The sequence below is a fragment of the Lepidochelys kempii genome, chromosome 3 (genome assembly GCF_965140265.1).
Source record: "Lepidochelys kempii isolate rLepKem1 chromosome 3, rLepKem1.hap2, whole genome shotgun sequence".
NCBI lineage: Eukaryota > Metazoa > Chordata > Testudines > Cheloniidae > Lepidochelys > Lepidochelys kempii.
This window is the reverse complement of record NC_133258.1, coordinates 58,132,264-58,154,877: the sequence shown is the minus strand read 5'-3', so window position 1 is coordinate 58,154,877 and position 22,614 is coordinate 58,132,264. Positions and strand designations below refer to the sequence as shown.

Sequence of the window (22,614 nt, the reverse complement as noted above, 5' to 3'; positions counted from 1 at the left end):
TTGCTTCTAAACTTAACCAAAAGACTCTCAGCAGGCTTTTCTCCAGTTTCATACTGGAGCTCTGAGCAATCATACTGCTCACTTACATACAGTGCAACTCCTCCACCTTTCCTTTCCTGCCTGTCCTTCCCAAACAGTTTGTACCCATCCATGACAGTGCTCCACTCATGTGAGCTACCCCACCAGTCTCTATTATTCCAATCACATCATAAGTTCTTTGACTGTGCCAGGACTTCCAGTTCTTCCTGCTTGTTTCCTAGGCTTCTTGCATTCAGGTACGTGCACCTAAGATAACTAGTCGATTGCCCTGTTTTCTCAGTATGAATCAGGAGGCCTCCCCTGTTGCACCCTCCTCCTTGTGTTTCTTCCCGGTGTCCCACTTCCCCACTTACCTCAGGGCTTAGGTCACCATCCCCTGGTGAACCTAGTTTAAAACCCTCCTCATTAGGTTAGCAAGTCTGCCTGCAAAGATACTCTTCCCTCTCTTCATTAGGTGGATCCCATCTCTTCCTAGCAATCCTTCTTCCCAGAACATCCCATGGTCTAGGAATCCAAAGTCCTCTTTCCGACACCACCTGTGTAACCACACATTTACCTCCACAATTCAACGCTCCCTAACTGTACTTATCAAACCTAATGCAAACTGAATTTATCAGTTTGAGCACAAAAAAATATAACTGACTATTTTTGACAAAGTTGGGAAAGATAACTACTGCTAGCATTTATTTTGCTGGAGGAAATGCTTCCCAGTAGCTGCTTAGTGGATATAAATTGTGGGAATTAAGTTCTAAATGAGAAGCATCTCTTCCAAGTAAGTTTTAGAGTAACAGCCGTGTTAGTCTGTATTCGCAAAAAGAAAAGGAGTACTTGTGGCACCTTAGAGACTAACCAATTTATTTGAGCATGAGCTTTCGTGAGCTACAGCTCACTTCATCGGATGCATACCATGGAAACTGCAGCAGACTTTATATACACACAGAGAATATGAAACAATACCTCCTCCCACCCCACTGTCCTGCTGGTAATAGCTTATCTAAAGTGATCATCAGGTTGGGCCATTTCCAGCACAAATCCAGGTTTTCTCACCCTCCACCCCGCCACACAAATTCACTCTCCTGCTGGTGATAGCCCATCCAAAGTGACAACTCTTTACACAATGTGCATGATAATCAAGTTGGGCCATTTCCTGCACAAATCCAGGTTCTCTCACCCCCCTCCCAAAAACCACACACACAAACTCACTATCCTGCTGGTAATAGCTCATCCAAAGTGACCACTCTCCCTACAATGTGCATGATAATCAAGGTGGGCCATTTCCAGCACAAATCCAGGTTTTCTCACACACACACACCCCACCCCCATAGTTTGTGTGTGTATGGGGGTGGGAGGGTGTGAGAAAACCTGGATTTGTGCTGGAAATGGCCCAACCTGATGATCACTTTAGATAAGCTATTACCAGCAGGACAGTGGGATGGGAGGAGGTATTGTTTCATATTCTCTGTGTATATATAAAGTCTGCTGCAGTTTCCACGGTATGCATCCGATGAAGTGAGCTGTAGCTCAGGAAAGCTCATGCTCAAATAAATTGGTTAGTCTCTAAGGTGCCACAAGTACTCCTTTTCTTTTTGCAAGTAAGTTTTGTCTATTAGTTTTCACATGGTTGTCCTTTATTTCCTTCAGTTAGGCATTTTAGTTATTTATGAATCCAAAGCAATAAAATAGAGAAGTTAAATGTCTGTCTCCAACTGAACTCAGGTCTCAGAGTAGCAGCCGTGTTAGTCTGTATTTGCAAAAAGAAAAGGAGTACTCAGGTCGGAGAAGCTGTGATCCGTGCCCACACCTCAGAAGGGGCTGGGATTTGGGTCCCCCTGTGCATGTAAATAGAGGGGTGTCTTGGAAATTTCAGCCTAATCCCCCTCCCCAACACACACCACTTCCACGTGGGCCTGAAGAGGAGACACTTGCAAACGGTAGGCGTGAGGTGGATACAGGAAAATGCTGCCCACGCCCAGAGGGAGAGACTGTGTGAGCCCCCACCCTCCAGCGCGAGTCGCTGCCAGCACCAAAGATGGCGGCTGAGGGCTAGCTCAGGGCCGGGCGGCGCCGCTGGGGAGGCAGCTTCCGCCCGGCGTCAGTCACGTGGCCGCCGCCCGCCCCTGGGCTCCCCTGGCTGCGCCGGGCTGGCTGCAGAGCCCTGGCCGGGGCTCGGGTCCACTTCGCGGTGGCTACGGGCGGGCTGGCGCTGGGCGCGATGCGGGCCCCGGCGGGCCGCGAGGCGGAGCCCGAAGACGCGGCGGACCGCACCCCGCTGCTGGGCGAGTCCCAGCCCGGCACAGGTGAGCGCCGGGATGGGCCAGCAGTTGCCCCGGGCGCAGCAGCGTGTGAGGCGGCCTCCCTGCGTTGCTATGGAGCGGCCCGGGGGCCGGGGGCCGGAGCGCCCCGGCAAGGCTCTGGCAGCGGGAGCAGCTTGGCCCAGCGGGGCTGGGAGCCCCGCTCTCCTGGCAGGGACCGAGCCGGCCCTCGGAGTCCGCTGTGCCGGCCCCTGCCTGCCCTAGAGCCGCTGCCGGGGCGCCCTGTCCCCTCTCCCCGCCCCAGTGGGCGCCTCCTGGGGCATGGCGAGGCGCGGTGCCCGGCTCAGCTGTCTTTGCGGAGCGGGGCTCCTCGTCCACACCTTCCCTCGGCTACGCCGGTGATCACGGGGACGGCTGGCCATCCTGGATCACGCGGCGTCCCAGCAGACTGCTGCTAAAAGCCACTCTCAGGGAACTGAAATATCCCGCGGTGTCCCAAATCTTTGTAAAGGTTTGATCGTTTCTCCACTCGGTATCTTAATCTTCATCTGAGTCTGTGGGCCTTTATGCACTATTAACTAGTTGCTATGGGAGCATTGTATTGTGAGCTGTGCATACAGGTGAAGAAAAAAATCAATAGGGCAGAGGAAACTCTAAAACACAGGTTATTTTAAAGAATGAGGTAGGAGAAATAAATCAGTTCTGACCTTTAGAGCAGCTTTCTCATTTTTATTTAAAATGATTATTACCATAGCACGCTAGAGACTCTAGCCTTTGTGATATGCATTGTACGAGTATATGGTACAAAACAGTCTCTACCCCAAAGAGTATACAATCTTGGACCCTGATCCTGTAAAGACTTGCATGTGTGCATAATTTTAAGTACAAGGGTGGCCCTGTTGATTTAAAGTTAAGCAAATGCACAAGTCTTTGCAGGATCAGGTTGTGACCTAAACACTAACTGGTGGGAAAAGCGAGCAAATGGATTTCAAGAGAAGAGGAGGTTAACAGAACTGGGGAAAAAGATTTTTCCGTTTGTTGGCAGTTTCAGAAAGTGGAAGAAAAATTGTTTGGAGTTGAACAAAATGTTTAGTTTTGACAAAAATCAGTGTTTCAGTTTTGAACATTTTTAAATATCTTTGATTTTAAAACTAAAGGATTTTTTTAAACAGTTATAGTAATACTAATACAACCATGTCTTTTAATAGCTGAACTGTGTAGACAACCCTGTAGATACAAAGTAGATGTATAGGTGGGGGCATTGGTTTGCTTACTAATAGAGACAAATGAGCAGTCCTAACACTTTTTTCTGCCTAAACTATTATCAGCTGACAGTGTTCCACAGGAGTCATGGTAGACATTAGTTGTAAGGAGGATTGGTAGTTGCTTTACAGCTTTTGGGGAACGGGGGGGTGGTTTCACCCATAAGGGGCGTGTGGAAGAAGGCATGATGGCGTTCATGGGAGCACCAGACACTGTGGCTTTTTATTTGTCAGTTGTTAAAGCAATACATTCTTAAGCTTGCACAATGTGCCATACTCTAGTTTGAGTGGCTCACCTCACCCACAAAAACAAATGCAACAGAACAACACGTCCTTAAACTGCAAAAGTACAGTGTCAGGGAACTTTCAGTACAGACTTTCTCTTAAAAAAAGAAAGGGAGGGGAGGGGGCAGACTATTTACAGTTCTAACCGAAAGACAGGAAAGCATGTTTTTGAAAGCAACAGAAGTAGGAGCTGAAAGCACTGTTCAAGGTAAGGTTGCACTGTTCAAGGTTGTATCTGACTGCGTTGGACCCTGCAGTGGCCTTCTTCCTCTTCATAATCATTTTAAAAGGAGGAAGGAGAGTGAGATGTATCTTAAAAAAGTAAGTCTTGAGCTTTCTGTGCTTTGAGTCAGGGTTCCCTCCCCACTCTGAACTCTGGGGTACAGATGTGGGGACTCGCATGCTTATTTCTACCAGCTTAGGTTAAAAACTTCCCCAAGACACAAATCCTTCCTTGTCCTTGGATGGGTACTGCTGCCACCACCACCAAATGAGTTAGACAAAGATTCAGGAAAAGGACCACTTGAAGTTCCTGTTTCCCTAAAATACCCCTCCACCCCCGCAACTCCTTCGCCCCCTTTCCTGGGGAGGCTTGAGAATAATCTACCAACCAAATAGGTAAACCAGGTGAGCACAGACCAGACCCTTGGGTTTTTAGGACACTAAAATACAATCAGATTCTTAAAAAAACAGAACTTAATTATAAAGAAAAAAAAGTAAAGAAGCACCTCTGTAAAATCAGGATGGAAGGTAACTTTACAGGGTAATCAGATTCAAAACACAGAGGATTCCCTTCTAGGCAAAACTTTAAAGTAACAAAAGACAGGGATAAACCTCCATCTTAGCACAGGGAAAATTCACAAGCTAAAATAAAAGATAATCTAACGCCTTTCCTTCCTATTACTTACAATTTGTAATCTTAGATGCTTAGTTCAGGTACGGCTTTAGGAGATGTATTTTCCCTGCCCTGGTTCCTCACTGACCTGGAGAGAGCATAAAGAAACACAAAACAAAAACCTTCCCGCACAGATTTGAAAGTATCTTCTCCCCTTATTGGTCCTTTTGGTCAGGTGCCAGCTAGGTTATCTGAGCTTCTTAACCCTTTACAGGTAAAGGAGGGATTTTATGCTACCCTTAGCTGTATGTTTATGACAGACTACCTGATCAAGCATTCTCAAATAATGCATCTACCTGTTGATCTATATGTTAAGCAAAATATATGGTGAGAAGTTTACAACTTAAAACTGTATGGTGGAGTCATATGTTTATTAGGTTCCCTCACCTTAATTTCTTAGAGTTTTGTATAGTGCATTCATTTTCCAGACTTTATTTCTAAAGGAAGAGTAATAGAAATTCCAGTTAACCTATATTTCCAAGGGAGTGTTAGATCATAAAAATGTGAAGCTTCCATTACTATCATTTGTTTAACCTTTCTATTAACCATGATGTCCAAACAGATTTAGCCACAGTTGTACCCATTCTTTAGAAACCTTCATGATCAATCAATTTATATTAAGGACCTATTGCTTCCAAAGCAATTTGAGAGAAGATAAAGTTGCTTAACTAGTTTTGCACACTGAGGACTTCCTGAAGAATTATTTTTTAAGTCCCCAATACATCTCAATTGTACTCCTTGATCTCCCTTAAAAATGAGATGTGCCTCTTTCAAATACTGTTTAAAAATAAGATTTTCAGAATGATCACATCCTGGTAAAGATTGACCTGTGTTTATCTTTTGCACTGAAGTTTTAGTTTTTTCTTTTGTATTTATATTTTTAATATATGCAGAAAAAAGTGATCAGTATACCCCAGCACAGCATTTTGAGGTGGTGGTCACCAGTCTACACTTAGATTTCATGTGCACTGTTGATAAAATTTCCATTAGCTCCAGACTTAGCCACCCATTGTCCTACAACCTTTTACAAATTCAGCATAATCCTTATTTATTTATTTAATTCCTTGAAACTTCTATCTATAAACATTGGGCATCAGTTCACATTCCTCTAGCAAAGTAGCAATATATTTCCCTGGTGTGTTTCCGGGTTTCTTTGATGAGCCTGTCTTATAATACTAAACGCTTCCCACGAAGCAGTGTACACTCTGGTATGTCTGCAGAGAAGATTATTTTCTCCTTGTGTCCTGCTCATTGTATAATTTTAGTTATTCACTACTGTAATCCATTGTTTTTGAGTAAGCAGGTGTGCAGTTCCTGTTCTTCCTCTATTACCTTTTTTCCTGCAAATGTTGCTTTGAAGGTCTAGCCCAGGGGTGGGCAAACTTTTTAGCCCGAGGGCCACATCAGGGTTGTGAAACTGTATAGGGGACTGGATGGGGAAGGCTGTGCCTCCCCAAACAGCCTGGCCCCCAACCCCTCCCACTTCCTGCCCCCTGACTGCCCCCCCCAAGAACCCCCGACCCATCCAACCGCCCCTGCTCCTTGTCCCCTGACCGCCTCCTCCTGGAACCCCCACCCTTAACCGCCCCCCGAGATCCCAGCCCCTATCTAACCCCCCCCCAGCTCCCTGTCCCCTAACTGCCCCGATTGCTATCCACACCCTGCCCCCCGGTACCCCACCCCCTATCCAACCCCTCCTTTCCCCTGACTGCCCCGACCCCATCCACACCCCCCTGCTCCCCATCCCCTGACCGCACCCCCCACAATCTCCACTCCATCCAACTGCCCCCTGGGACCTCCTGCCCCTTATCCAACCGTCCCACTCCACGCCCCCTCCTTACCATGCCTCTCAGAGCATCAGGAGCTCGCAGCCATGCCGCCCTGCCAGAGCCAGCCACGCTGCCTGGCAGGAGTGTCGAGCTGAGGCTGCAGGGGAGGGGCGACAGCAGGAGAGGGGCTTGGGTCTAGCCTCCCCGGATGAGAGCTCAAGGGCCTGGCAGGATGGTCCCACGGACCATAGTTTGCCCACCTCTGATCTAGCCACACAACAGTTGATTTTTTTCGACTCTTACCTCTCTTTCCCATTCTCTCTATGATTGATTAGTCCATGTTCTGGTCTAGTGGCCATGCTTTTGAATGTTAGTGACTTTGGCAGGAGGCGTAAGTTCAACTTACTTTTAAAGATGTATATCTTAGAATTTATTCTTAACATTTATTCTACCCTGTATCAGATATGTTTTTAATTGGTCCATAATTCAGTCTTTCACAAATGTTGTCTCTTCTAGATTTCTTACCAAAAATACTTGTTTGAATGTGTTTTCTTGTCCTGCGAATACTTTAAATTGTATTCATTCTTGTCTTTTATCTCAGCATTTTATCCACCAGCTCCCTAGGTAACCCATTCCAGTGCTTCACCACCCTCCTAGTGAAAAAGTTTTTCGTAATATCCAATCTAAACTTCCCCCACTGCAACCTAAGACCATTACTCCTTGTTCTGTGATCTGCTACCACTGAGAACAGTCTAGATCCATCCTCTTTGGAACCCCCATTCAGGTCGTTGAAAGCAGCTATCAAATCCCCCGTCATTCTTCTCTTCTGCAGACTAAATAATCCCAGGTTTCAGAGTGGTAGCTGTGTTAGTCTGTATCAGCAAACAAAAAAACCCCAAAAAAACGAGGAGTACTTGTGGCACCTTAGAGACTAACAAATTTATTTGGGCATAAGCTTTCATGGGCTAAAACCCACTTCATTGGATGCACGCAGTGGAAAATACAGTAGGATCTTGGGAGACAGACTAGTCCTCGCTTACAAACAGCCCCCCAACCTGAAGCAAATGCTCACCAGCAGCCACACACCACACAACAAAAACACTAACCCAGGAACCTATCAACAAAGCCCAATGCCAACTCTGTCCACATATTTATTCAAGTGACACCATCATAGAACCTAATCACATTAGCCACGCCATCAGGGGCTCATTCACTTGCACATCTACCAATGTGATATATGCCATCATGTGCCAGCAATGCCCCTCTGCCATGTACATTGGCCAAACCGGACAGTCTCTACGCAAAAGAATAAATGGACACAAATCTGACATCAGGAATCATAACATTCAAAAACCGGTAGGAGAACACTTCAACCTCTCTGGCCACTCAGTAAAAGATTTAAGGGTGGCAATTTTGCAACAGAAAAGCTTCAGAAAGAGACTCCAACGAGAAACTGCTGAGCTTGAATTAATATGCAAACTAGATACCATTAACTTGGGTTTGAATAGAGACCGGGAGTGGCTGGGTCATTACACATATTGAATCTATTTCCTTAAGTTAAGTATCTTCACACCTTCTTGTCAACTGTCTAAATGGGCCATCTTGGTTATCACTACAAAAACTTTTTTTTCTCCTGCTGATAATAGCTCATCTTAACTAATTAGCCTCTCACAGTTTGTATGGTAACTTCCAACTTATCTGTGTGTGTGTGTGTGTGTGTGTATGTGTGTGTGTATGTATATATATAAAATAATCTTACCACATGTTCCATTCTATGCATCCGATGAAGTGGGCTGTAGCCCACAAAAGCTTATGCTGTAATAAATTTGTTAGTCTCTAAGGTGCCATAAGTACTCCTGTTCTTTTTTTAGTAGGAAGATATATATACACAGAGACCTTGAAAAAAATGGCTGTTGCCATAGCAATTGTAACGAGACCAATCAATTAAGGTGGGCTATTAGCAGCAGGAGAAATTCTGCTGCTGCTAATAGTCCACCTTAATTGATTGGTCTCATTACCGTCTCTGTGTATATATATCTTCCTACTGTATTTTCCACTGTGTGTATCCGATGAAGTGGGTTTTAGCCCACGAAAGCTTATGCCCAAATAAATTTGTTAGTCTCTAAGGTGCCACAAGTACTCCTCATTTTAAATAATTCCAGTTCCCTCATCCTTTCCTCATAAGTCATGTGCTCCAGCCCCCTAATCATTTTTGTTGCCTTCAGCTGGATGCTTTCCAATTTTTCCACATCCTTCTTGTAGTGTGGGGCCCAAAACTGGACACAGTACTCCAGATGAGGCCTCAACAATGTCGAATAGAGGGGAATGATCACGTTCCTCGATCTGCTGGCAGTGCTCCTACGTATACAGCCCAAAATGCCGTTAGCCTTCTTGGCAACAAGGGCACACTGTTGACTCTCATCCAGCTTCTCATCCACTGTAACCCCTAAGTCCTTTTCTGCAGAATTGCTGTCTAGCCACTCGGTCCCTAGTCTGTAGCAGTACATGGGATTCTTCCGTCCTAAGTGCAGGTCTCTGCACTTGTCCTTGTTGAACCTCATCAAATTTATTTTGGCCTAGGGGTGCTGCTGATTTTTTTTTAAATTTGTAAGCTACAAATGAAAAAAAAAAAAAAAGTGGCAGGTCAGGGTGGTGGTGGGGAACCTGGGAGGGAAAAGAGGGGTTCTGGCTGATGGTTATGGTGGGATTGCTGGGAAGAGAAGGGTTTTTTTTGGGGGGGGACCCCTGGATGGGGAAGAGAGGGATCAGGGTGAAGTGGGACTTCTGGGAGAGGCCTGGCTTCTCAGGATCCTTTCTGGGGTTCAGCTCATCTTTGGCTCATTCTGCTACCTATTGGCAGTATTGGTGTCATGAACCATCAGAGCCATGGTGTCCTCTTCAGTGTCCTGGTATTTGGCCATCATGGTATCCAAGTCCACCAATCATCCCAGGGGGACAAGAACCAGCTTTCCTGCTCGCTTGGCTGCTGATGCCAAATGCTGGAATCGGTGTCTCAGCGTCAGTCCTTTGATTCAGCTCAAATTTATATCTAGATCCATCCCAGACTCAGTGCCCCTTTCCCTTAGGAGCTGGTAAAGTTCCTCTCTTAGCCCTACCTATTTTTCAAAAGGCAGCAAAGCATCTCTGGCTCAGATATCTAATGTACTTGCTGTTTTCTGAGTTGTATGGTCTCCAGCAAGTTCTGCTTTCATCAGGAACCCTTTCCACTAGAGCTGGGGAGCCAGCTGGACTTGGTCAAGTTCATTTCTAAGTCACGTTTCATAGATAGGCCCAGGCAATTAGCCTACTTAGCAAATGTTTCTCAGAACAAAATGAGAGAGTGAATATTAGATTTATTTTAAAAATCAAATTGCCATGTATCTTGAAATTAAATATTCTAGCTTTATTAGTATATATTTAATATAATAAAATATATTTTGTATAATATTTTAAAGTATTCAATCTAATTAATAATTGGAGACATTCTCATGTTTATAACTGTATATCATTTGGTCTGTCTTCTCCTGGGGGAATTCTGCGCTGCCAAAAAGTTAAAAATTCTGCACACTATTTTAAAACTCTGCATATTTTATTTGTCAAAATAACACAGTATAATCACACCAGTTTCAATTATTTTTAGTCATTTATTTCAAAATATCTATCAGCAAGTATGTGTAGCAATACGGACAACAAAAAAGATTCAGGAATTTTTTTTTGACAAATAGATTCCTTATTAGGCATATTAATACACAATTCTGAGTAATAATTCATTTAAACCTCAATACAGAGCAGTATTTCCTGCACCCCTCAGAAGCAGTGCAAAGGGTTGGAGGAGTCAGGGATAATGAAGGAGCTGAGGGAGGGGGAAGTAAATTGCTGGGAGGGACCCTGGGGTATGAACTTGTAGGGTTGTTGGGTATGGGTGGGAAAAATATGGAACAGGTTTTTATGGGGAGCGGGAAGGGATTGTTAGGGAGCTTCCTCCATGCTGGCTGACCCCTAGCCTCTCCCATTCAGGCAGGCACATCTGTCCCTGTCCCCATGTGTTCCTGAACCTCCATGTGTCCTTGTACCACTTGTCCACCCACCCTCACTGAGACAGCCCCCCATCCCCATGTGTCTCTGTGCCCCTACTCAACCATCCCCCGTCCCTGTGTCCCTGTACCCCCTCCACTTCTCCCCATGTGTCTCTGTGCCCCCACTTAACCACTCTCCTGTCGTTATGTAGCTCTGCACCCCTTCCTCAGTCACCATATAGCCCTGTGCTTCCATTCCCATTCAGCCCTTGCACCAGTCTGTCCTCCCCTACTAGCCCTTATAAGTCCCTGTCTGATACCCCCCAGCACCCAATGCTGTCTGTCTCCCATTAGCCCCCATCTCTTGACCTGGCCTGACAGAGGCTGCCTTCATCACAGCACCTTTCTCTTCCCTAGCTGGCCAGGAGCTGCTACTGTGTTCTATCACCACAACGCCCTCAGGTGGGCATAAGGCAGAACTGCATCAACATTTCAGCAGAAACTTTTTTTTGCACAAAAAAATAAAAATATGCACAGCTCATTAATTGTGTGTGCACGCAGTAGCTCAGAATTCTCCCAGGCGTATCTGTGTGGCTTAAGGAAGGTGAGTAGTCTCCAATTTCCATAGTGTACATAGCCAAAAAATTATTTTATCTGATGCTGGGTGTATAGGGGTTGCACAATTTGAGCTGCTGGAGATATCTCTCTAGCTGTAAAGGAGAGGGTAAGATTTTTTTTCCATGGGTGGCAATCAGATCTTTTCACTTTTCTGATCCAAAAGATACATTTTTACTGCTCTTCAATCCGATCAGCATTGAGAACGTGAGCTGGACTTTCACGGGTCACATTTTCAATTCTGTTGACGATGCCATGTTCTCTACAGAATCTATATTAGTCCTCGTGAAAGGCAGAACCTGCTTGACTTCCAGATCCAAGGCTGAGTTCATTGGAGAGTTAGAAATCTCACCTTGTTACAGAGTAACATCTAGAGCAAAATTTGTCCTGGAAGCTATAGAGATGTGACAAACATGGAACCCCATGGTGGCCATTCTATAGCAGCACTACAGGAGTGTATCTTAAGTTACAAAGAGAAGCAGGATACTGCACACATTTTCAAGTGTATAGCAAAATTGCCACTAATCTTGGGGTTTTTTTTATTGTGAAGTTTCAGTTTGAATAACCATGTTTCAGAAGACCTCTTGAAACCTTTGTAACCATACTGCTAAATCCCCTTTGTAAAAACCTTGCACAACATTTACACTTGAGGATCAGCCCTTTGACCAATAGGTATATATGTTCTTATATATATGTGGGAGAGGTTTACATATCAGCAGGGAACTAGATCAAAAACTTTTCTTCCCACTCAGTCACTCAATATCTAAAATATGTTTTTCAGGGTAAATAAACTTGTTTTCTCACTTCTTATATATAAATATCCAAGTTATCGTGACTAAAATGCTTTTTATCCTTTTTTGCAGCAAATAACTTTTAAAAATCTCTTATTGCAGTGCCTACATGCTGCTCTGCTCGCTACAATTTAGCATTACTGGCCTTTTTTGGATTCTTCCTGTTGTATGCATTACGTGTGAATCTAAGCGTTGCTCTTGTAGACATGGTAGAATCTAATACAAGTTTAGCGAAGAATACAACTTCCAAAGTGTGTCCAGAACATTCTTCTGCCCTAAACATACCTCGGAATACAACGGTAGGATTTAATATGTTTTCTAAAATATGTGATGTTACTTTCAACAGCATGCTGTGATTGAGTTTGATGTTTCATTTTTAACTGCTCTATTAACACTGTTTTGCTTTTGATTTTTTTAACCAGCAGACCTTCTCAGAATATAGATTGGCTCTTTTAGAACTATTCTGAGACCTTAGGTGAATAATGTTGTGCTGTCCTAAATGACAGACTATATTACATCCGTTCTAAACTATACTTAGCAAAATGGCTGCACTGACCTTGTAGGTCTAATATGACTCACTCTGAATTATGTGTGTGAAGTGGACATTTCCTGTTGTATATGCGTCAGAGCAATTGAGAACTCAGTGTCTCTGCCATATTATTAAGCTACATCTGTTTTTCATAGTCTTGACTTTGTATGGAATTTTGTTTTAATGAAAGGGACAAGTTTCATTAGATCTTTACTGCATACATAATATTCTTTATCTCTCCACTTATGATCTCTCTCACAATTCTGATTGGTCCTTTATATCCATCCTCTTTCTTTGCTCCCCTCTCTCCGACCTTTGAAACTACCTTCCCTGATCTATTTCTAAAAATCACATTGACTTTTCCTTTCTGTTTCCTACTCTTTTCCATATCTCTGCTTTTTTTCCATTCTCCCCTGGAACACCGATTTGCCAAGCCGTCTCTCTTCACTGAACCTCTTCCTTGAAACTTTGTCATATTTCCTATGAGAAATGAGTTGATTTAAAAAAATTAAAAAAGTTGAGAGCCCATGAAAATGTGTGTGTGTCTTAACTGACAACTATGCATCTTATTAGTGTAAAACTCATCCTGACTCACCTTTTTGACTCATTTAGGACTTGCTTATTGAGTCGTGACTGAATTTAGACCAGTAGCTGTTTGAGGCAGGGACCAGATCCCACCTTGTTTCTTTGAAGTGCCTGGCGTACACTTGGATTCTCAGAAATAATTAATGATGATTCAGAACTTCTATGTCTCATGCTCTCCAAAACCACCACCTCTGCATCTGTCAATGCCATTCCATCTCTTATCTTTATAATTGTAAAATTCACCTCTCTGGTCTCTTCTTTTACCGCTCTGTCCTCCAGTCTTCTACTAAGGTCATCTGCCCATCCCGTTACTCTGATCTCTCGCACACACACTAGTGCAACCCTGTCTCTTCTTGAATTTAGTGGACTTGTAACATTCTCCTTTGCATAACCTTGCTGCTCCTGTATGTTTGTCTGCTTTTCCGTCTGCTGCTTGTCCTGCCCCATATAATCTTTTTGTCTCACTTCTATTTTCCTTTCCTTCTATCTCTTTGCATTTTGGCTTGCATCAGGGTATGCCTATTCCAAAAACTGTCTGCCTGAGTAAAGGCCAAGATGAAATGCAGTGAGACCTTCAAAGTTTAGTCATCAGGACTAAATAATGAGCCATGGTTTAATTACATTCTTTGCTGATATTAGGTATTGCATGATGCAGAAAGAGTGTTAGTTAAGCCCTTTTCTTTTTTCCTTCCTCAGGGGAAAAAGTATTCTTGGGATGCGGATACTCAAGGATGGATTCTTGGTTCCTTTTTCTATGGCTACATCATTACTCAGATTCCTGGTGGATATTTTGCACGTAAAATAGGAGGGAAGCTGTTGCTGGGGTTTGGCATCCTGGGTACCGCTGTCTTCACTCTGTTCACTCCCTTAGCGGCAGACTTGGGGGTTGGATACCTCATAGCAGTCAGAGCCTTGGAGGGGCTCGGAGAGGTACACCAAATTGTCTTGTCTTACCCTTAATCCAAATTAGTCATTTCCTGTATCAAAATAGTATTGTTCTTCTAGCACAGCAGTTCTCAAACTGTGGGTCGGGACCCCATTTTAATGGGGTCCCCAGGGCTGGTGTTAGTCTTGCTGGGGGCTGGGGCTGAAGCCCAAGCCCTGCTGCCCAGGACCAAAGCCCAAGAGCTTCAGGTTATAGGCCCCCTGCCTGGGGCTGAAACTCTTGGGATTTGGATTTGGCCCCACTGCCCAGGCAGTGGGGCTTGGGCAGACTTAGGCTTCGGTCCCCTCCTTCTGGGGTTGCGTAGTAATTTTTGTTGGCAGAAGGGGGTTGCGGTACAATGAAGTTTGAGAACCCCTGCCTAGCATATGGGAAACCAAGAGTGAGTTATAAAGAGAGTTATTTTATTTGTACTTTTGCGTCCTCTTCGTGCACAAGGCATATTCACAAGCAAAAGCTTAATTCTGCCTAACTACCCGTGTGCATTTTTTGTCAAAACAGCTTCCTGTTGATTCATGAGACTAATAGGTTGTGCTGCTGTTCTGAAGTATATGATTTAATTGGCACATGAAAGTTTGAGTAGATAATTCTGGAATTACCATATATTTCAACAGAATAAAAAATTGTTTTTCAGGGTGTTACCTTTCCGGCTATGCATGCCATGTGGTCGTCTTGGGCTCCACCACTGGAACGCAGCAAGCTCCTTAGCATTTCATATGCAGGTGAAAGAGAATGAAATGTCCAGATTGGTAACAGACTTATAAATGTTTAGTCTATTAACACTTTTAAAAACTATTCGTGTATCTAGTTAAAAACATAATTTACCCTCATTATGCAAGCTATTGTTTACTCTTTCGATGTCTGTTCTCAAATGTGTCTTCAGGATAATGACTTAAGAAAATAGCCCATAATAACAAGATAAAGACTCTCCTTACTATTTGCTCCACACATGAAAGTACAGTGCAGTACAACTTGTCTCTGTGGTCCTAAAACATTTTAACATACTTATGTTATATATGATGATGCAACAAATGGCTGAAAATTATGCTGCAAAGATGCTGTATAGTAAATAAACTAAAACATTCAGGAACCAAGGAGGAAAGATGGTCACAGGCAAGAGTAAAAAGAGAGAATTTTTGAGAGTCGATAGAGTCCAAAGAAGTTAACAAAGTTACAATGGCATAAGCAAGGTGTATAAGTGAGAGGAGAATCAGTTGCAAACCCTGTTCAGTGGGCAGGAACGATGCTGGATAAGACACCTTATATGTAAATTCAGAGAACAGTCTATTTTCTTCTTTGTTCATGTTTTCATTCTTGGCAGTCCTGTGATTTTTGGGCTTATTTTCTTTTGTCAACACTTCATGTTAAACTAAGATATAGTTCCCATTTAACTATCCATGGAATGAATTATTTTGATGTGTGTTTTATGTGAATGTTGTATTTTGTTTAATTAGCCAATTTGTGGTTGAAGCTTTCTCCCAGTGTGAACGTGATCTCTTAATATTGCCCTGTTTCAGCGAGAACACAGTTCGGACACCTTAAGCTGTTCTTACTTTTTGAACCTGTCTGACCAACAGATCAACACAATGATATCTGCTGGTTTCAGACTAGGTTTGGAAAGTGATCTTGTAAAATGACATTTTGAGGTTCTGTACTGATTGTGATTAAATGATTCCCAGGTTAGATTTCCTTAGTTTACAAATACTATGATGGCTTTTTGCCCCCTAACTGCCGTCTCTTTGACCTGAATCTTGGATTGGAAAGTCAAGAAAGGTTCTTTCCTGCTCATGAAGCATCACCAGTAATAGCTTTGCACATGAAATTCTTCTGTTACCTACCCAATCCTACTGAGGTTAATAGGATTTGCCTTGCATAACTGAGAGCAGAAGGTGGCCCTACAAATGGAACCTAGTTAACAGTTCTGGGAATACTATCCAGCTTTCACATTCATAGGCATGCAAAGGCAGCACAGCTATGAACAGTTAAGAGCAGTAAAAACCGAGTGGGGGAATCAGTAGATGTGACTCAGAAGATTTGTAGGGAACAGATCTTTGACTAAGAAAAGTTTCCTTTGTATGCTGTCACTTTTCAGAGTCAAACTGTTTTTAATATGCCTCCATTTCACATTTGGAGCCCTCCAGTTTATCAGAGAGCAGTAATAGGCCAAGAACTCACCTATATTTCTTACTCTTTCATAGATCTTTCATTGGTAGTGTTGAATGTTATGAGTCTTTACAATTCCATTTTTTCATTCTATTGAAGCAATTACAGTAGCTGAAATGACCACCCTCTAGTGGTGGTGAAAATATTTATCTGCAAACTTCCTTTTGGTAAATCAGTGCAGCAGCAACAACAAAATCTGACTGGTAATTCCAGCTGTTGTATGTTTTCTTGGATCAATCCATATGCCACTTACATGTGTATTTGGTAAATTGAAAAACAAACTGTTTTCTTCTAGGTGCACAGTTAGGAACAGTTGTGTCTCTTCCATTGTCTGGCTTAATTTGCTACTATGTGAACTGGATTTATGTATTCTACATATTTGGTAAGTATTTAGACTTTTTAAATTCCAAACATACTCCTCTAGTGAAGATTTCCTTTTCCATTTCTGTGACACCTCTTACCTTAGGATTACAAATAAGTGATCAAATACTTCCAAAGATGTGCTTGTCCATATTCTGAAGCTGCTGATGCAGTGACATTTTCCGTCATGGGAAATCTAGAGACACTTCCCCTGCTTTACAAGAACAGTGATTCACAAGGACTTCCTGAGGGAAAATATAATTATATATATTATATATTTCCCAGGAGAAATATAAGGCTTATTGTTTCAAAGCTTCTAAACACATTTTTATTCTGATCCAGGCTTCCCAAAACATTAAAACATTGCTTCACTTGTTGCTTGATTCTTCAGAGAAACTGCCGCCTTTAATACAAGTAAATTCCTGTAGGAGGCTGTAAACTATGCCTTCACTATGCAAATTTGTCCTTAAATTGTGCTAAATGCTGTTACCCAACAAATAGTCTGAGTTCAATCAATTTAGAAAAACCTAAGACTTTAAGTTCTTGTTTGCTGTGTGAAATTGAGTTAACTTTGATCCCTGGAACATGGTCTTCTTAGCTGAAGACCTTCTCAAAAGTAACTTGCATGTGTTCTTCATTTACAATGTGAAACTTCCAGTGTTTCGCTAGCAAAGCCACAGAAGTTGAGCTAGGGATTCACTAAAGAATGCCTTGAAAAGTGGGATGCAGTCGTCTTACTGAGAATCACGTCCTAAAAGCTGATAACAGCTCAGTGCACACACCTCAAGGAAAGAGAGAATTATTTAACATTTTTTAACACAACCCTAGTTTACTATTTTTATATTTTAAAAAATAGGTATACTATCACTTGGGCTTTTCAAAACTGTGCATCTTCTGTATTTTTTAGATTAAAATTTCTTATATATATATGTTACTTCCTTCCTGTGTCATCCAGATACCTTGTCCTGTAGCTGTTCCATGTAGTGGACTGACAACAGATTCATTATTTACCGTTATTGCAAATAAGGTCACTTTGAAGTTGTCTCCATACTAGGTCATTCATATGAATCCTTGCCCACACTAAATGTTAAGGTCCATTCTCCGTCCTCACCTACAGCTGAGGGACTGTTGGTATGAGGGTAGAGTTTGGCCCAGACAGTCTAATACTATTTTTATTTGCTTGAGAATCATTTCCCCACTTTGTGGTTCTAAGTGTTTGTATCTGTGTAGTACCTGAGGGCTTTCTTCAATTTAATGTGCAGCTTTTATTTATTTATTTTCAATGGAAGGTGCACTTGGAGTATTCTGGTTCCTCTTCTGGATCTGGTTGGTGAGTGATACTCCGGAAACTCACAGAAGAATCTCTCCCACTGAAAGGGAATATATACTTTCTTCCCTCAAAGATCAGGTATGTAGCTTTGATGCAGCTTTTCTTATTTAAATAAGAACGGGAGCTACTGAGGGACAAGACCTGCCATAATGTTGAAGGAAAAATTGAAGTTTACATCAACATTCTTAATCTGAAGCAACTGAGTAAACGTTAATAAAAATAAAAAAGTCAAATAAAACAAAGTATGTTAAGATGCTGGACTGTTAGATCAATGAGAAACAATCATTAGTCATTAAAAGAGTACCTGGGGGGAAAAAAAGCAAGTTTACCCTTGAATATGTTTAATCAAAAAGTAATGTGAATGCATGTTAATTTTTTAAATATCCCCAAAAGGTGAATGCAGTATGACAACATACACAGGTGCATGCCATCCAAATTTTCTAGCAACATGGGTCTCTGTTAATGCATTGATTTGCATTACAACGTACCTTTTTCTGCCTGGACAGTGTAGGGTATGTATAATTTGTTACCCGAAATTGGGCCAGCTAATAAACTTAGGGAGGACTAGTGACCCACCAGAGTTTGGCAGAAAGCAGCACATTTATTATTCTGATAGCTAAGCTCAAAATAAAAGGGGCAGGGGGGTGTCACACTCGTGTACTCACACTCCCAGGACAGGCACGGAACTGGAGATGTCAGGATCCTTCAAGGTAAGTGTTCCACAGTGCAGCAATGATTATTAACTACAAGACATGCAAGCATTATCTGTTGAGAGTCTATGGTGCTCTCAACGCTCAAGATCTCAGAATAGGAGAGATTCAGTTCACATGTGTTTGAGGAGTGATTTTAAGTCCCTAATTGTTGATAGCAGTAAGGAGGGAGTAATTAAGTTGTTACAGGAGGACAAACATTCAGAAAAAAATTCTGATTCCAAAACTACTTGAAATCATTGTCCGTTTGCAACATACCAAATAGAGGAACATTTTTCCTTGTCCTATATGTTTTTAGTGCTTTTTCAATGAAGCCTGAACATGGAAAAAAATAAGTGTGTTGCCTGCTGTAACCATGCCTTTGTGGGTCAAAACTGAGAATACCAAATTCAGGACAAACTGCTGAGAAATAGGGCAGACACACCCCAAAACTGGTGGTTATTCTCCCATAAGATATACCAAACCAGCAACAAAAGTAAACTTCTGTTTCACCACACTGGCTAACAAGAAGTCAGAAAAGCAGTTTCCTTAGGCATGCCAGTCCTTGTATCACCACCAAAAACACTAGACTTAAAGATGACTTAAAACCAATTTCATCAAATAAAAAGTTCTTCTGATCCCAAAGGACCAGCCACGCACCCAGGTCAATATATAACTCAGATCTTACCCAATAATCATGCTGTTGCCAATCCTTTAGTATCTAAAATCTACAGGTTTATTTATAAAAAGAAAGAAAGGTGAGAGTTAAAATTGGTTAAAGGAATCAAATACATACAATAATTTCAAAGTTCTTGGTTCAGGCTTATAGCAGTGATAGAATAAACTGCTGGCTTAAGTCAAGTCTCTGGTTGCTTCCAAATCATTGGAAGGACCTCAGTCCCTTGGTTAGAATGTTCCCATTTGTATAAGTCCATAGTCCAGAGGCTTGAGCAGAAAAGGGGCAAAATGGAGATGTTTTCAGCACCTTTTATGTCTTCTCTCAAGGAAAGGGAATCCCGTTGTTCTTATTGTGGAAAATTACAGGTAAAAGATGGAGTTTGGAGTCACATGAGTAAGTCACATGTCCATGCATGACTTCGCTTAGTGATAGCGGGGAAAGTCCATTAGGAGTAGATAGACATCTTCCATTGTAAGTTAAGTGTTCTTTAATGGGCCATTCTACTTGAATAGTTCCTTCACAGTGTGCTGGCTAAACACCCTATTGGTGTTACCCAGAAGCAAACATCTTAGAAATACAGGTATGTAGTTAATATTCCTAACTTCAGCTACAAAAACGATACATGCATACAAATAGCATAATCATATTCAGTGAATCATAATGTTTCCATAGACATCTTACATGCCACATTTTGTACAAGATTTGTTGCAATTGTATAACAGTGGTAGCAACAATCTATGTGGTTATAGTTTAATCAGATAATGTTACATCTACATACCAAAGTAAATGAGGGAATAAACCCACTTTTTTATTATTGGTTTCAGTAGGGTTTCAGCTGCAATAGCTTTTTAAATATAAAGGCAAAAAATATGGCATAATAAGTGACTCCATAATAGATTTCTGACTTTCCATTTGCTTCCTAATTTGTCAAATTTTGTTTAGTTCAGTTACTATAATTAGCAATAAAGAACACACATCTAAGGATTCAGGCTGACTTTGAATGTGCTCTTCAGAATGCAAAATAATCAGATTTAGGTAGGGTCAAAACGTCTAGAATAAATATTCCTAGGAGTTGTCCTGATTATTTCCCTCCATTTTCCTAGCTTTCTACTCAGAAGTCTGTACCATGGGAACCCATGCTGAAATCCCTTCCACTCTGGGCTATTGTTGTGGCACACTTTTCTTATAACTGGACTTTCTACACTCTTCTCACACTATTGCCTACGTACATGAAGGAGATCTTGCGGTTTGATGCACAAGAGGTGAGATAAAACAAAAATATTCCAATCCATTTCCTGTTATAGTTCATGACTTAGTTTTCCTCTGTGTAGTAGAGTGTTTAGAACAGGGTACTCAGTCTAGTGTTTAGAACAGTCTAGTGTTTAGACTGTTACAGTCTAGTGTTTAGAACAGGGTACTCAGTCGGGAAGCTTGGATTCTACCCCAGATTGTCATTGACATGTCATCGCTAGTCTCCACACACTGAATTTTTCCTTCTGATGTCCATTAAATCATTCCATAGCTACTAACATTGCTTAATTGCACTCTCTCTCCACTGTTCTTTTTGTTTTTGTTTGCATTCTGTCAAAGAATTTTTTTTGTTTGTTTGTTTGTTTGTTAAGAAAAGGACAAAGTAGGAGCACAGTGAAACAGGGAAGGGGAGCAAATAGAATTCCTGAATAAATACTTCTCTTGATTTCTTAGCCCCGACAGAGGAAGGAAGAATCAGTGTACTGAAAGTGACATGAATCTGAGGAAAAAGAGGAGGCTACAAGTGCAGTTAGAAAATAGTGAAGTATCAGCTAATAAAATGTATATCTCTGGGACTAAATGGTTACATCTGAGATCCTATCTATGCTGTAATATTTTCTGTGCCAAGGGACTTGGTTAAAGGGGCATCTCTAGGGCCCTACTAAATTCATGGCCATGGAAAACGGTGTCACGGACCATGGAATTTGGTTTCCCCCCCGTGAAATCTGGTCTCTTATGTGCTTTTACCCTATACTATACAGATTTCACAGGGGGGACCAGTGTTTCTCATATTGGGGATCCTGACCCAAAAGGGAGTTGCAGGGAGGCCGCAGGGGTATTTCAGGGGCTTGCGATATTGCCACCCTTAATTCCGCACTGCCTTCAGAGCTGGTCTTCCAGCCAGCAGTCGCCACTCTCCAGCTGCCCAGCTCTGAAGGCAATGCTGCTGCCTTGTGGACCCCATAACATCTCTTTTTTTGGGTCAGGACCCTACAATTACAACACTGTGAAATTTCGGGTTTAAATAACTGAAATCATGACATTTACAATTTTTAAAATCCTATGACTGTGAAATTGACCAAAATGAACTGTGAATTTGGTAGGGCCCTAGGCACCTACTACCAAATCCCTTTTTCTGTTGGAATTTTTTACCTGTTACTAGAACATCTAAGATTACTGTAATTGAAAGATTAGTTGGGAAAATACATTTTCTCTGAATTCTTTTGAGCTTATTTTTGTTGTGTATTTGTTAGTGCTTTGTGTGCAGTCAGTTTCATAGGTTCCCCAGCATAGTCAGTTTCTCTTTGAGGTGGAATTGTTGGATTTTTTTTTTGGTTTGGTTAGGTGGCAGGTGTGTAGGTGTGTGTGGAAGAGGGGTTGATGGGTATTCCACCTGACAACAAAAAAAAAAAGAGGGAGAGAAATGGTAAAACAAAAAAAGGAGGGGGGGTTGGTGTGCAGGTATAGCAAAAAGGGACTCGGTGCAGACGACAGGGTTCCAGATCCAGGGCGAGCCCGTCATCCCCCTGGCAGAGGGGAAAGTGTACCAGCACCTCAGCATGCCGACGAGTTTCCATGTCCAGCAGACACCCGAGGACACCATCCAGGAGATCTTACAGGATGCCGCCAAGATCGACACCTCCTTGCTAGCACCGTGGCAGAAGATAAATGCCCTGAACACTTTCCTGATCCCCTGCATCTCATTCATCCTAAGGGGATCCATCGTGGCAAAGATACCCCTCAACAAGGCAGCCAAGATCGTCCAGCAGCTGGTGAAAAAGTGGCTGTTCCTTCCCCAGAGAGCCAGCAACGAGCTGGTCTATATCGCCCACAGGCATGGTGGTGCCAATGTCCCCCATGTGACGTTGCGGTGATCACCCACGCCTTCCGCCTGCTGACGTGTCCCGACGCCATGGTAAGGAACATCACAGCAAATGCCCTCCATGACGCAACAAAGAAGCGGATCGGCAGAGCCCCCTCCAACCAAGACACCGCCAACTTCCTGAGCGGTTCCCTGGATGGCTAATTCAGACGGGACGGGCGCGACATCGCTTCACTGTGGTCCCGCACTTGCAATGCCACGCGTCACCTGGGGAAGTGCATTGGCTGCCGCTGGGAGTGGTGCGAGGAGCGCCAGGAGCTGGGAGTCCTGGTGCCGCAG

The 22,614-nt window shown here is 42.6% G+C and overlaps 1 protein-coding gene across 3 annotated transcripts in view; it reads left to right on the top strand.

Moving 5' to 3' along the window:
- The first annotated feature begins 2,145 nt into the window (after positions 1–2,145).
- Positions 2,146–22,614, top strand: part of SLC17A5 (solute carrier family 17 member 5) — a 38,135-nt gene continuing 17,666 nt past the window's right edge. The window contains exons 1-7 of one of the 3 annotated variants that reach the window (XM_073336460.1): positions 2,146–2,336; positions 12,027–12,223; positions 13,735–13,968; positions 14,616–14,703; positions 16,440–16,526; positions 17,794–17,912; positions 20,306–20,464. In XM_073336460.1, coding sequence (XP_073192561.1) covers positions 2,252–2,336; positions 12,027–12,223; positions 13,735–13,968; positions 14,616–14,703; positions 16,440–16,526; positions 17,794–17,912; positions 20,306–20,464 — 969 coding nt within the window. In that variant the 5' untranslated portion in view covers positions 2,146–2,251. Of the gene's footprint in view, positions 2,337–2,578; positions 4,047–4,066; positions 4,160–12,026; positions 12,224–13,734; positions 13,969–14,615; positions 14,704–16,439; positions 16,527–17,793; positions 17,913–20,305; positions 20,465–22,614 lie in introns of those variants that run through there. The other 2 variants (XM_073336462.1, XM_073336463.1) reach the window with 2 other exon arrangements.